The sequence below is a fragment of the Pinus tabuliformis genome, chromosome 5_2 (assembly GCF_031772625.1).
Source record: "Pinus tabuliformis cultivar Carrire ecotype Pingquan chromosome 5_2, CPIR1, whole genome shotgun sequence".
In the NCBI taxonomy this organism is placed as follows: domain Eukaryota; kingdom Viridiplantae; phylum Streptophyta; class Pinopsida; order Pinales; family Pinaceae; genus Pinus; species Pinus tabuliformis.
The window spans coordinates 678,705,168-678,720,362 of NC_142306.1; the positions used below are offsets into that span (position 1 = coordinate 678,705,168).

At 39.4% G+C, this 15,195-nt stretch overlaps 1 protein-coding gene across 1 annotated transcript in view; it reads right to left on the bottom strand.

Annotated features, from left to right (window-relative positions):
- Positions 1–1,264: 1,264 nt before the first annotated feature.
- Positions 1,265–15,195, bottom strand: part of LOC149160928 (uncharacterized) — an 84,312-nt gene continuing 70,381 nt past the window's right edge. The window contains exons 2-3 of the mRNA XM_089436817.1: positions 2,971–3,008; positions 1,265–2,878 (exon numbers count right to left, since the gene is read on the bottom strand). Coding sequence (XP_089292943.1) covers positions 1,802–2,878; positions 2,971–3,008 — 1,115 coding nt within the window. The 3' untranslated portion in view covers positions 1,265–1,801. The remainder of the gene's footprint in view (positions 2,879–2,970; positions 3,009–15,195) is intronic.

Here is a 15,195-nt window from a genome sequence, read left to right on the forward strand (position 1 = left end):
GTTTTAACAAATATTAAAATAAGCCCATAGAACCATCGATTCCCATCATATAGTGATGTTTAGATTGCACTGTCTAACAAGGACTAAAATGAACCCATACAACCAGTCTATGCAATGTGACAGAAGTTGGTTTTCTAGTGTCTTTTCTTCAATCTTTGCAAAAAAAACCAATATACACACTATTACTGCAAAATTATATATATATATATATAATAAACCAAAAATATGATAGATGTGAAGTTAGAATAACCAAAACAAAAGCCAAAAACGCAAAAGCTTATACATTGAAAATAAAGCAAAGATATGATAGATGCAAGGTTAGAATAACCAAAACAAAAGTCAAAAACACAAAAACTAAAGGCATCTGCACAACCAACTGGGTTACACATCCAAATCAAATGTCATGACAGAAAAGCCCCTACCCAAAAAACTGTGTATTAATAGTATGAGATATAAAGGAGAGGGGAGGGAACCCTTTTTACAAAAGAGACACCAATTTAAAGGACAAGTTACTAGTGAAAGTACTTAGCATTTATTACATGAAAGTGGTTTTTACAATCATTAAAATATGATATCCAAAGATAAAATCATTACTATGGAACAAAACCTCTTATATACATAAAATCTAATGCACAAATACAATTAATTCGACACCGTATATTTGATCCATTCAAGCAAAAGAAAATCATATAACTTAAATATGCATATCAAACAGATGAATGCACTTAAAGCCAGGTACTTTTTTTTTTCAAGGGCCATATTTTTATGGTAAAAACAAATATAGCACCATTGAACGAGATAACAGAATAGATCCCAGATTCAAGTCGTTTGGATATTCAGATATGAAAGCTCAGTGAACAAAATTTTATGTGTATGAGACACCAAAAAAAAAGGTTAAAGATCGATCATGTCATAAATTCAATGGCATAGTTGAAAATACGTTCCAACAAATTACAAGGTCAAAAAAGTATCGTTAGCTCACCATCAAGATATAACAATGACATTCACATCAACATTATAACTATTGATTAGCTTCCCTTTGAAATAGGCAAATTTTATGGGGGCAAATGAAACTTTTGGTAAAATTTTAGTTTGCGCCTTTGCAACTGCATGTAAATCATATAGAACTCTTCATTTTAAACAGAAGAAATTGGATCAGAGGCAAGTATTAACATCTTTTGCAAATTTTTCAATATCATGCTGCCTAATCACAAATTCATTTGAAAAATGAAAAAGAAAAGAGGGGGAGAGGGAGACAATCGTGTATACAGAAGTAGTTAAAAAGTGCCCAATGCATTTACAGAAGTTGCACCAAGAATGATTTTCTTCGCTTATATGCTTTTACAGTATGTTAAGTATAGCTATCCAACATGCTAAACACATGATAAAACCCATGTGCCAGGTGGGAGACAAAAGGCACCACTGGTGTGCAGCAATTAGGCCATAAAAAACAGACCCGCATATACTCCGATGCACGCTAGAGTACAATAAATAGCAATTGTCTCGTAAATGCCCATGTTCGTCACGATAAGAGAGTGAACACCACGATGGGTTTGGAATGCTTGAATAAAAACAGAGGCTGAACAAAGAGTGAGTGGTTGAATGCAAAAACATACATCTGAATCGATTATTTTAGCCATATTTTTTCCTTAGATGGGTATTATACAGAAGCTTCCCACTTCATGATATATGGGGCGCAGAAACAGTAAAACAATGTATGTCGGAACAATCAAAGTTATCTACAATACCAATGCTCTGACCAATGAAATGTAGTAACTCTGTCATTGCTTGAACTGGATGACTAACCTCTTGAGCAGCCAGCTGGAAAATTATCCGTTGATCTAATATCACGACACAGATGCACAGAAGAACCCACATTCTTTCGACCAAGTTCAGCTGCCGGCAGCTCTTTGATCGATTTTCCCTTGAAGAAATGTTTTCTTGAAAGAGTCTTACTCAAAAAAGACTTCTTACTACAAGCGGGCATTTGTAAATCCCATTTTTTTCCAGATATATCTGTCATATGATCTGAGTAAACATGGTTCCGGTATCCAGAAGGGCTAGGACTGCTATCATCAGTAACAGCTCTGAAACTTGGAATTTTACCCCCAGATGCAGGCCTTGCCCGTAGTCCACTAACAGAAACAGACTGTTCAGAATTATATACCAGAGCATTATTAAGTACTCCGTCACATGACGGGCATGGTGGATCATGTTTCTGTGACTCAGGAATGGTCTGTTCTAAGCAATCAGCATGATAAACATGGCCACATGAAAGTACACCTGAAGCTGGGAAGTCTCCACATTTGATCATCCTATGGGAGCTCCAAGGTGACTTCTGTGACAACCGTCTTTCACATAACCCACATTTCAAACCTTCAGAAATTGATAAACTGGAACCAGAAAAAGGGCTACCATATTTGGAGTATTCAGCATCTATCATTTCTGGTTGAACAGGGCTTTCCCTGTCCCAACCAGAATCAGAACTATTCGCGCTGACCCATCCGAATCTCTCTCTTTGAGAAGATGTATTGAGCTCAGGAAAGGCCTGCATTGACCCAAATTCAGAGCAACCCCCAAAGGACTTTGGCTCATGATGGGCTGGATTATCAGGCCACCGGAATGAATTCCTAGACTCAGTGGATAAAAATCTGCTGCTATTAGACACCATATTTTCTCGACTGTCCGTTTCCATAACCTGAGCTGGCAAAGGCATTGGATAAACTGGCTTTGACATAAATGAATAGCGACCAGAAAAGTTCTTATGTGCAGGAGGAACATGTATGAGTGCACTTTGATCGTAATCACCAAAATCTGAATGAGATGATCCAGAATCAGCATTGTTAACACATGCTGATGTTCCAGTCCCAAGGCATCCCTGGAGGCAAAGTCTGAATTAATATCATTCTATTCAAATTTTGGTAGCAAAATTTCTCAAGCCTCGAAAATGGAGGGCACAATGTTGATTACCTCTTTGTATGATTGAAACGAGGAGCCGGATCTTGATTCTGGGATAAAGAAGATAATGTTAGTAGATTCAAGACTTTTTTCAGAGGTAAATAAAACAATATTGACAACTCAAACAAGATTCAGAGCATGCAACCAGCAAACCAACAATGCATAATGCCAACTGACGAGCAAAAATTTTGCCAAAGACAGGAAATGGACAAAATTAATAGAATGACAATTAACCCCATCCAAAATGAATAATAACTACAACAAATACTAATCACCTTGCAAGCTCAGTAAACAAAGATTGACAAAACTACTGCCTTAAGCATGTACACAAATAACAAACTAAAACCTCTAATTCCCACCATCTCCTCTACAAATGGACAAGACCATAATCGAAAGCCCCAAGTAAAAAATACTATTTGAAATAGTCCATGCAAGAGACAAAAAATGAGTGTATGATACAATGGTTGGTTGGTTTTGCAGACAATTTCCCATGAGCACAGTGGGAGTACGAGGGACCAAAAAATGGATGGGACCTTGCAACTAGGTCAAGAAAGACATCACAAAATCACAAGGCCATGTAGGTTTGCTCCCATGTTGTGCAGGTAAATGGCTTTCTCAGCAGGGATTTCACATTAAAACCAATTTGTGGGACCCTGACACTCTTCCTGGTTAGATTGGAGAGGAATTAAGTGTAAAATACATTGGGGCTCATTACATGTTTTAAGACATCCATGTCAAAATAGGCATGAAGCCACGTAAAGACAAAAATGCATAAATAAATAAACTGAATCAGATGCTTACAACATAGGCATGTGTAGAGCTTATATACAATGCAGAAGCCTCTATGACTAGAAATAACCTAACCTATAGATATAGCTATTCATCAGTGGTAGTACAAGTTTTGTTAATTTTAGTTATGTTCTATGCTTAGAGCAATTTATTTCAATTTTCACAGTTAGCTCCATTTTTTTTCTAGATTAGCAATCACAACAGCGTTAAAGTAAATTGCAGATAGAACATAAACATAAATCACAGAAAACAAGCCAAGACAAGAGGACACAAGATGTGGCGCTAGCCAAGGACAAACCCCAATGTGGGGAAACCCTTGACCAATTCTTCTTATATGTTCTTCAATAGTCAGCAGAGAGAGAGACACAGTTCGTTTACAACAGAAGTCAACACTTTGACTTATCTAGATAAGAGCATAGATCATCTCTAAGAAGATGATACATGAGATCAGTTGAAGACATGTTGCTTCAACTAATTCTCCAATGTGACTCCTTCCCCTATCATTGTGTTGCATTTCATCATCACGCTGCACCTCACCGCGCTGCACCATGCTGCACCCATCTTCACTATGCTGCATCTCATCACGCTTCATTAATCATGACTGTACCCATCACTGTATTGCATTATGTGCCATTGCTGCATCATGTTGCCATACTGACCTATGTGTTGGCTGCATCTTGCTTGCTTGCTTGTTGTCCCTAGCATGCTTGTTGTCCTTAGCATGCTTGACGTTGCATGCTAGCTGTCCCTTGCATGCTAGTTGTAACATTGCATGCTTGGTGTATTTATTGCTAAGTACCATACAACTATCCCAATGTTAGTTAGTTGTCCCTTTCATGCTACTCTCCTTCGGAGACAGATGCTCTGGCTGTTCCGGCAGTTTCCAGCAGTTCCGGTAGTTTCGGCTGTTCCCAACAAATCTCGCAATTCCGGCAATTCCAGCGATTCCGGCAATTCCCGCATGTTCCGGCAATTCCAGCTATTCTCGACAGTTCCGGCAATTCTGGCTATTCCCGGCAGTTCCAGCTTTCCCCGGTAGTTCCAGCTTTTGCCCTCTACGTCAGCTTTCCCAGGTGTTCCGGCAGTTCCGGCAATTTCCGACAGTTCTGGCAGTTCTCGGCAATGCCAGCGGTTCCAGCACTTCTCGGCAATTCCGACAGTTCCGGCAGTTCAGGCAATTCCCAACAGTTTCGGCTTCTACCCTCTGCGTTAGCTTTCCCAGCAGTGCCCGTAGTCTTGGCTTTTCCCGGCAATTCTGGCAGTTACCAGCAGTTCCGGCTATTCTTGGCAATTCCGGCAATTCCCAGCAGTTCTCGCAATTCTGGCTATTCCCGGCAGTTCTAACAGTTCCGGCTATTCCCGACAGTTTCGGCTTTTCCCAGCGGTTCCGGCTATTCCCAGCAATTCCGGCAATTCCCAGCAGTTCCGGCTATTCCCGGCAATTCCGGCAGTTCCCAGTAGTTCCGACAATTCCCGGCATTTTCAACAGTTCCAGCAAAACTGGCTATTCCCAGCAGTTTCGGCTTTTCCTGGCAGTTCCTGCTTCTGCCCTCTGGATTAGGGCAGCATTATCCCTTAGGATCTCTCCTCCTACTAAAACCCAAAGACAAGTAGAGAGAAAGAGATCCCAAGTGTGTTGAAATGACTTGAAGGCCACTTCTATTTATACTAAAACGTTGAGCACAAGTGGGGTTTATTTGGTTGCTGGCCGGCCTTGACAAATTGTCCCATAACACAAATAAATTCATATCTCCATGAATACTTATCGGAATCGGATGATCTTTAGATCAATCCTACACCTCTCGATGAGAGGGATCCAAGAAAAATATCAACTTCTATTAATAAGATGACCCATATGGAATTTGGCCCTAGTTGCCAATTTTAACGAGTTTACTATCATACGTTACGGTATATAAGTTATAACTTGTCTTCCCTCTATGGGGAAGCTTCATACTTCCAGTTCTGTTTAGAAAAACCTTCTATGGAGAAGCAAGATACTGTAGACATCAGTAGGACTACGTGGAAGAATCTGAAATGGGAAGTACTAAGTAACTAACCTCCACTTGATTAGAAAACTGTTATACAACATGAATTAGGGATACAAGGATCGGATAATGTTGCATCAAAGGAGACGCAAAATGTGAACCTATAGATTATGGGCCCATGACCACGCTTCTAGTCTTCAAAGAAGGTTATGTCAGTTTCTGGAGATTCTAGTTCATCATTGTTGTCTGAGAAGTCCCTGAATGATGAATCTATCTCCATGTTGTTGTTTTTTCTTGGGACTAGAGGAATCGGCAAAAGGGCCAGGCTCCTACTCGTGTGATACAAGGACAATTCCAACCACTACCACTATAACCCCTAGGTGAACCACACACACCTCCACACATTACTCATGGGCTAACCAGGGGGATTTGAACCTTCAATCACATGCTTTACATAATATTTCATAAAACAGCCATGTCGAAATAGGCATAAAGCAATGTAAAGATAAAAATGCCTAAATAAATAAACCGAATAAGATGCTTACAACATAGGCATGTGTAGAGCTTATATACAATGCAGAAGCCTCTATGACTAGAAATAACCTATAGATATAGCTATTCACCATATGTTAATTATCGTATGTTACTGTATATAAGTTATAACTTGTCTTCCCTCTGTGGGGAAGCTGCATACTTCCAGTTCTGTTTAGAAAAACCTTCTATAGACGAGCAAGATACTTTAGACGCAGTAGGACTACACGGACGAACCTGAAATGGGAAGTACTAACCTCCACTTGATTAGGAAGCTGTTATACAACATGAATTAGGGATACAAGGATCGGAAAATGTTGCATCAAATGAGACGCAAAACATGACTTGATCTCAGAACCTATAGATTATGGGCCCATGACCACGCTTCTGGTCTTCAAAGAAGGTTATGTCAGTTTCTGGAGATTCTAGTTCATCAGTGTTGTCTGAGAAGTGCCCAAATGATGAATCTATCTCAATGTTGTTGTTGTCATTGTTTTTTGGACTAGAGGAATCGGCAAATGGGCCAGGCTCATACTCGTGCGATACGGGGTCGATTCCAACTGCTGCCACCATAACCCCTAGGTCACACACCTCCACACATTGCTCACAGGCTAAGCAGGGTGGTTTGAACCTTTGATCACATGCTTTACATAATACTTCATAAAACAGGCATCGCCAATTGAGCTGCCCCCCTGGGGCTGGATCTATCTCAAGTTTTCATCTTGGCAGGAATTTAATTTCTTGAGACCATCATCTTGTATTTAATCGTCTTAAATTGTAATATTAGGGGGTCACATATGTGGTGGTTTATATTCTATAACTGTCTTACATGTCTCCAATTCTCCAGTATAAGGCCATCAATTTTGCACTCTGACAATTGAGTCTTTATATTGTTTCATGAATATCTTGAATAGAATGAAACTTCAATTTGGTTTGTATCATGCATTTCTATCCTTCAATATGGAATTCTTTCATATGATCCCTTGATACAAAAGGAACATACATGGCTAAATTTGGTCATTCCCTCACAGCACACATCCACAGGTTTGATCTGGCTCATTTCAGATGATTGAATTATCATGGCTAAATTTCCTCATTCCGTCAAAAGTACACATCCACAGATTTGATCTGGCTCATGTCAGATGATTAAATTATCATTATCAGGTCTTCATGTCTCATGGAATTTTGTCAGAAATTAGTCCCAAAAAGCTGTGCATCCTTGAGTATCTTCCTTCCACCACAAGAAACAGGAGTAAGCAATCTCCTCTAATTGCCAGGCAGCAAAAATAATTGCCTCATCATGTGAACTCAGAGAATTAGTTTTATAACGCTGCCTCATTTTATTGGACTTATCGATAACTTCAGGAGTAGTTCAATTAAAGTTTGGGATACCCATTTTTTTATTAGCCTTGTAACTATTTGTACTCTAGTTCATGGCAACATTTGAGTGTTCTGAAGAGACGCAATCATATCTACTCCTGCTCATGGCAAAACTGTGACTGCTTTTCAGAGACTTGCAAAATACATGATGATTTCAGTCTCAAATAAAAGGAAACTTTAAAAGTGACGGTGAACCAAAAAAAATTGCTCAAAATAGAATTGCATGTCAATATATCAAAGAATCATCATGATGGGTTATGTAGAAAAAAATGGATATAGACAATGAAAGGTAACAACTTAAAGTGCAGGAAGAGGAAGGGAGGAGGGTGAATAAGCAAGACCAATAAAGAGACCAGAAGAGCCTGCAATATGTGAAGAAACTGAAACAGTAGGTGAACTTGAGAGAAAAAATTCTTCTATTTTAACCTCTGCTTTTAACATTTCAGTTGGTAACACGGGAAAACAAATAAGGCTAACTGAGGAAAAATGGACAGGAAAAGTTGAAGCGAGAGCAAAGATTTCCTTTTCGGTGGTGATGTTTGTTTTAGTATATACATTATGCTAGAAAAAGGACAACAGAAAGGCAGAAAGCAGCGAAGAGAAATATGACAAAAAGGAGGGAAGTGTTTTTTTTTCGATCTAGTGAATGACGAGAATGGAGAATGTTGAAAGCGAGTACTCTGCAGATTCAGGTCCAGTGCTTTAATACCATGTGTACTGTACCTTATAGGCCATTACATGGTGTCTTAAACCATTCATATCAAAAATAGGCACAAAACCATGTAAATAATAAAGAGTAATGAATGTAGAAACCCACCCAAACAGGTTGATATTGACAGTGCGCTACTCAATAAAAATAAATTCAACAGAATAAAAAAAAAATGGCCACTAAAGTGCACAGAAATACTTCATTAAATGTAATTAATCCATTCAAGTAAAAGGAAAAAACCAATAACAATCACTTATCTAGAATATGAAGGTGAATTGGAAAAGACTATCACAGCTGAATCCAACTGCTTCCAAGCAACTAGAGTTTGTTGTGAAATTTATTGCAGTTACTGGAGTTTATTCTTCTATCTATGCAGATTATTTGTCTTCAGATTCCAGAAATTAATCACAGCAAATAACAAATAAATCACTACTGTGATTTTCACAAATAATAACAGGAACTGAGAAATAACGCACAGACCAAATAATTAACACCAGCGTTTTTGGACAAATTGTCCCTAGAAAAACCAGTGTGAGGAAAACCAGTTCTGCAGATGAGGGTTTTATTAATTCTTCAGCGAAAATTGAGACTTGCAATCTGCTTGCCTCTCACTGGCAAAGCTCTGGCAAATATTTTTTCTCCACTAGCAAAATCAACTGGAAATGCAAGTTTCCTTCTGCAAATACAATTTGGCCTCCCTCTGCCTATTTGCACCTCCTCTTGCTGCTTGCACTGGTGACCAGAAAATGCGCACGGCCTGCTCTAGGAAATTCTCTCAGCCTCCGGAAATTTGTTCCGGCAAATTGCCTCCTGCAACACTCTGAAGCCACTCACACCTCCTCTGGTAGCTAACTCCAACACTGGAAATCGAACTGTAGCTTCTACAACTCGCAATGGGTAAACTGGAAATGTGCACCAGCTGAATCGACCTTCCCTCTTGCAGAATAATTTGGCCTCCTTCCTTCTCTTGGAATGCTAGAATCTCTGAGGAGAATTTCTCCGAAAATTCTTTCAATCTTCGTTGTTGAAACCCTTCTGCCGGTGTCTCCCTCGCTCAAACAGTGCCCTTGCTCTCACTACAACTAGGTAATTCGAACTCCTTGTGTTGATGTCTCCCACTGACCCATTGATTTGCTCTTATAATCTTTTGTTGACAAATCAACGGCCATAATCTAATCACAATCAATGGCTAAGATCATCTTGACCCCAACAAGTGACTTTTCCAAAAGTCTCTAGAGCAAAATCAATTTACCTCAATTTTTCTGATTTAGTTAACCAGTTTTCCTAAGTTAGACTTAGGAAAATATTTAATAATTGGCTAATTAATCTAATTAAGGCATTTTCCTTAGAAAGGTTTTCCGGAGTTTGGAGATAATTATCCTCATGTGTTCCTTAGCCTCTTAGACACCAATAGAGACTAGAACACCTGTCCAAGCTACTCAAAAACTAACATTTGTCTCCAAACGCACCCCCAGGCCTAACCTTAGAACACAACTATCAGCTAAGCTCTCCAAGGAACCACACAACCAAACCATGCCAAAGACACTCAACTCAACTACCAAGAATGAGAAACCTAACTCATCCAATGGTGTACTGATCTTAACAGCCAAAAATCCCCCACAAAAGTTGTTGCTCAATCAACGAATTCAACTATATGAGTAATCCTTGCCCCCACATCAGCTTAGCCACAAAAAAATCAAACACCAAACACCACCCTCTCAACAGGGTGGACCAACAAATCTAGGCCAACTAAGCCACCTTAACGAACAAGAGCAACTCAAAACAGTCCTGGTTCAATCTAGGCAGAGATGAGAAAAGTAACCCCCACAAGAATTCTCACAAACTCAAGTCAACAAACAGCTAAGATAGGCAGCCTAACCCATACAAGGGATCTAATAAAATAGACAAACTCATAGTCGAGAAGCTCACTTACAACATAGGATGAGCATCCCTGGAGATGAGCAGATATTCCGCTTTAAACACCAAAGTTTCGAGAATCATAGCACAATCTGAAAATCCAAAAACAAATGATGGATATGATGAGATTTTTAAGTGACAACAGGAGAAACAAATGGAGCCAAAACAAACTCAACATTATTGATCATTGGGATGGTATCCTCACTAAAGATGGAAAGCAACAGGAAATCGATCAGCTTGATGATGATCTTTGTCATGCTCTGGATGATCTCAGAGGAACAGACCCAATTGAGCAGGCAGAGAAGCAACCTGTTGGAGAGACAACATTAGAAACCAAATGTGCCAGTTCCAGCTCACAAAACAGATGTATAGTAGAACGCAGCATCATCAAATGACATCAAACTTGAGTTGATGCCCAGGCCAGAAGAGGATGGTTTTGAAGATTGTATATTGAATGCTAAGGCTGCTAAAAAATTTGAAGACACCTCTTTTTTATGAAGGCCAAGGATGAGGTCTTCAGCAGAATCCAGGAGTTCAGGGCTCAAGTAGAAAACATGACATGGAAGAAAATCAAGGTTTAAAGGTCAGATAATGGAGGAGAGCATACTTCCAAGGACTTCAATGATTTCTGCAAAGGATGCAGGGATCAAGAGAGAGTTGACAGTTCCCTACAACCCTCAACAAATTTCTTCCTTGATCAAAAGATAAGTACTTCCAATCATGTTTTTCTCCCTTGATTTTTTGGTCAGCCTCTTTTCATTTTATTTTGTATGGCCTTGATTCTCCATTGAATTTTTATATCAAGTTGCTTTACCAGAAAATGATTACTTGGTTATAAATTTCTTTTTCCTTTTTCATGGCCTCCTAAATGGGATTTGCGAAAAGGAAGAACAGGTCCATTGTGGAGGCTACCAAGGCAATCATTCATGCAGTAAATGGCAGCATCAAGCAGTACAAAGCAAGGCTTGTGGCAAGAGGGTTATTCCAGAAAGAGGGAGTCGACTATGAGGAGACTTTTGCTCCAGTAGCCAGATGGTCAGATTCTTGTATGGCCTCGAGCATAGGCTCAGCAAGAGTGATTGGTGTTTGAGAGAGATGATGGTACAGATTGTTAGGACGTCCAGGACTGTGCCAGATGACCGAAATCACTTCTAGTTTAGAGGGAGCAGGCAGTCAAGCAAAGTGTAAGGAGTAGCCTTCCAAGAGGATGTCATGGGTTGAGATTGTCAGACAAGATGCTCAAAGACGAGAGGTCTCTAGGAGTAGTGTGCCTTCTATGAAGGGACCATGCGAAACAACCAGGCATGCTTTGGTGACAAAGGGAGCAATAGTGGCAAGAGAATTTGCTTTTGTGACAAAGGAAGCACTGAGAATTGACCCAAGAGGATCTACTTCAATGTCAAAGGGATCACCCAATTAGGGTGACTAGAAAGCAGTTGTGGTTATGGATCAAGTGAAGGAAGTTTCTCAGTTTATGGTTGAGCCTAGGCATGTGGCAAAGCATGTGTTGAGGTACTTGCATGGTACAGTTGGACATGGTGTAGAAGGGAGTTGTGAAGCTCCAGTACATATCCACAAATGAGCAGATTGCAAGCAGTCTTACCAAGCCTCTGTCTAGAGTGAAGTTTGTATACTTCAGAGACAAGCTTGGCGTGATGCAAATTGTCTCCCTCATTGAGAGGGAGTGTTGATTTGGCATCCATAGGGTCGTATTGATTTGGTTTTCACCTAGGAAGCCATGTTGATTTGGCTAGGCCATGCTAATTTGGCCAGGGGTGAATTGCACAGGGGCAAGCCTTCTCCTAAGAAGGCATGCTGATTTGGCTAGGGGTGAATGGCACAGGGGCAAACTTTCTCTTAAGAAGGCATGTTGATTTGGTTGGGTCATGCTGATTTGACCAAGGGAGATTGATACATTTACCCATGGAGACATGCTAATTTGGCTAGGGGTAAATGGCCCAGGATACACACAATCCCTACTCCAGGATGGAGTGATCTATATCTATAGACGTGAAGACACTACATCAACATAGCAGGTTCATGAACTTTTCTAGTGTTGGAGAAATTTCAGGTAAGGAGAAATATGTTTTCAGCCAAGGAGAATGCGTCCCTCACTAAGAGGGAATGTTGATTTTTATGTAGCATCGAGAGGTATTCCCACGTGGCTAAGAGGTCTTCAAGTTGACCTAGATAAAATATGTCAATTTTGTTTTTTATTAAATCAAGTCGGCCAACCAGTGAAGGAACGTGTCCTTTAGGTTGTCACACCCCATTCGACATGTATAAATAAGGGATTGTGCTATCTCATTTGACCACCAACAAAGAGTAAGTTTGAGCAAGAAGAAATTTGTTTTGGAGATCATCCTTTCTATCTTTCATCTCTCTCTCTCTCTTGGTCGCACGTGTGAGAAGACAACCGAGCTTAACCGCAGAAGTTTGACTGGATTTTAACCATAGGGTGTTGACCAAATCTGATCATAAGTTGACCATCGGTTTGACCACAAGAGGGCTACAAGTGCAGATTGTCGACCACATACTGCAAGGTTGACTGCAATTGATTACAGGGTTGAAGTTTGACTGCATGCCTATTTGACTAGGGCAAGTTGACCAACATTGAATTTTTTATTGTTGGTTGGTGTGACTAGCATTGACCAACAAATGTTTTGACTAGTATTTGACTTGGACTCTTAGCACAAATTTCTAGATAGATTGTTGATTGAAAAACCTTGCTGAAGAATAATTTCTCCTAAGAAAAGTTGTTGGGTTTTCTCCCAAGGTAAAAATATTGTCTCTATTGTGCATGGCTATCTTTCTATGATCTTTACTGTTTCTACTACATTAACTGTTGAGACTTGTTGTATGTAATTACCCAATGATATCAGCAGCAAAAGAAAATTGTTTGAAAACTATTAGGCAATAATTATTAGCTTAGAAAATTATATTATACTACACATCTAGTAGAATTTCAACGCTGAAGTGCTATATTTTGTGATAACATGGACTCAAGCAAAGACCAAGAGCATGGAATTCCAGGATCAATGGATATCTGCAGAGCATGAGCTTCACCAAAAGCGGAGTAAATCCTAACTTATAGTAGATATTTGTTGGGACTGATCTGCTTGTTTTGGTGTTTTATGTAGATGATTCGTTTTTTACAAGTGTACAGAAGCTCAATGCAAGGAGTAAAGCAAACATGGTATAAACTTTTTAGCCTCAAAAAGTCTACATAGGCTTGTGTCTAGCATGCAAAAGAAGAAGTCTTTTTTAGGTGGTTGTTCAAGAGGAGCAACTAATATGATATCCTTCCTAATTTTAACTTAAATCGGGATCAATGGATATCTGCAAAGCATGAGCTTCACCAAAAGCAGAGTAAATCCTAACTTATAGTAGATATTTGTTGGGACTAATCTACTTGTTTTGGTGTTTTATGTAGATGATTTGTTTTTTTTACAAGTGTACAGATGCTCATTGCAAGGAGTAAAGCAAACATGGTATAAATTTTTTAGCCTTAAAAAGTCTACATAGGCTTGTGTCTAGCATGCAGAAGAATAAGTCTTTTTTAGGTGGTTGTTCAAGAGAAGCAACTAATATGATATCCTTCCTAATTTTAACTTAAATAAACTACATTGATTAATTATTTAATTAATGTAGACTTTGGGAGAATATTTATTTAAGGACATTTAATTATTTAAGTGACATAGATATAATCCCCAACGTTGATCTACGAAGGTTGGAATTTCATCTTTGTCATCTATCATTTTGGAGATTAAGGATTTGGCCCATTATAAAAGGAACCTATGGGAGACGATGAAGACACATTACTGTAGGAATTTACAGGGTAAGTTCCTCAAATAGAATACCAAAAGACACCGCTCACAAATAGATCACAAATCAATACACCAGTATTATTGATGTGGTTAAGACCCTCAAAGAGGGAAACAGTGCACGGCCTGCGCCAACGCGACCACTTCAGGCAATTTATTAATGTGAAAGAAAGAAAATTTATGTAAGCTTTTCTCATGAACAATCACCCTACAAATGACCCTCAATGCTCTTTAAATAGAGATCATGGACCAATCGGGTGTTAAGCCATGGATCAAGTGTCAGTAATACTGAGGAGGGAATGAACAGACGGATCACTTAATGTCTAGAACATATCGTGACCGTCGAACTGTAAGTTACAAAAGTACATAGTAAAAAAACACACTTTACCTAACTCTACACTAGACCAAGTTATACTTAACTATTTCCTATGTGTCAGAATATCCTAACATCCCCCCTTAAGAACAACTTGGGATAGGATTGAAGGATGTACAAATATGACACAATAGAAGAAGGAAGGAGGCATTAGAGCCTATCCCCCCTTAGTGACAACTTCCTGAACTCCAACCATAAATCAAAGTTTAGTAAACTTCGCCTCTGTGAGAGACTTTGTAAAGATGTCTGCAACTTGATCATCGGTTGAACAATATTGCACTTCAAGAACATGGTCATGAATGAGCTTTCTGATGAAGTGCATGTGTAGTTCAATGTGTTTGTTGCGCTGATGTTGGACTAGATCTTTGCATAGTTGAATGGCACTTTGATTATCACACCAAAGTGTAGTCGGATGTTGCTGCTGAAAGCCAAACTCTAACAGGATCTGACGAAGCCACAGGGCTACTTTACTAGCTTCCATGGCGCCACGATACTCTACTTCTGCTGAAGAAAGAGAAATGGCACTTTGTTTCTTACCAGCCCATGTAATAGGTCCAGAACCAAGAGTGAACACATAAACTGCAGTAGACTTCCGATCATTAGGGTCACCAACCCAATCGAAATCAGTGAAACCAACCAATAGAGGAGATGCTTTTGCACTGTAATGAATCCCAAACTGAATTGTACCTCGAACATAACGAAGTATTCTTTTAGCTGCTTTCCAATGAA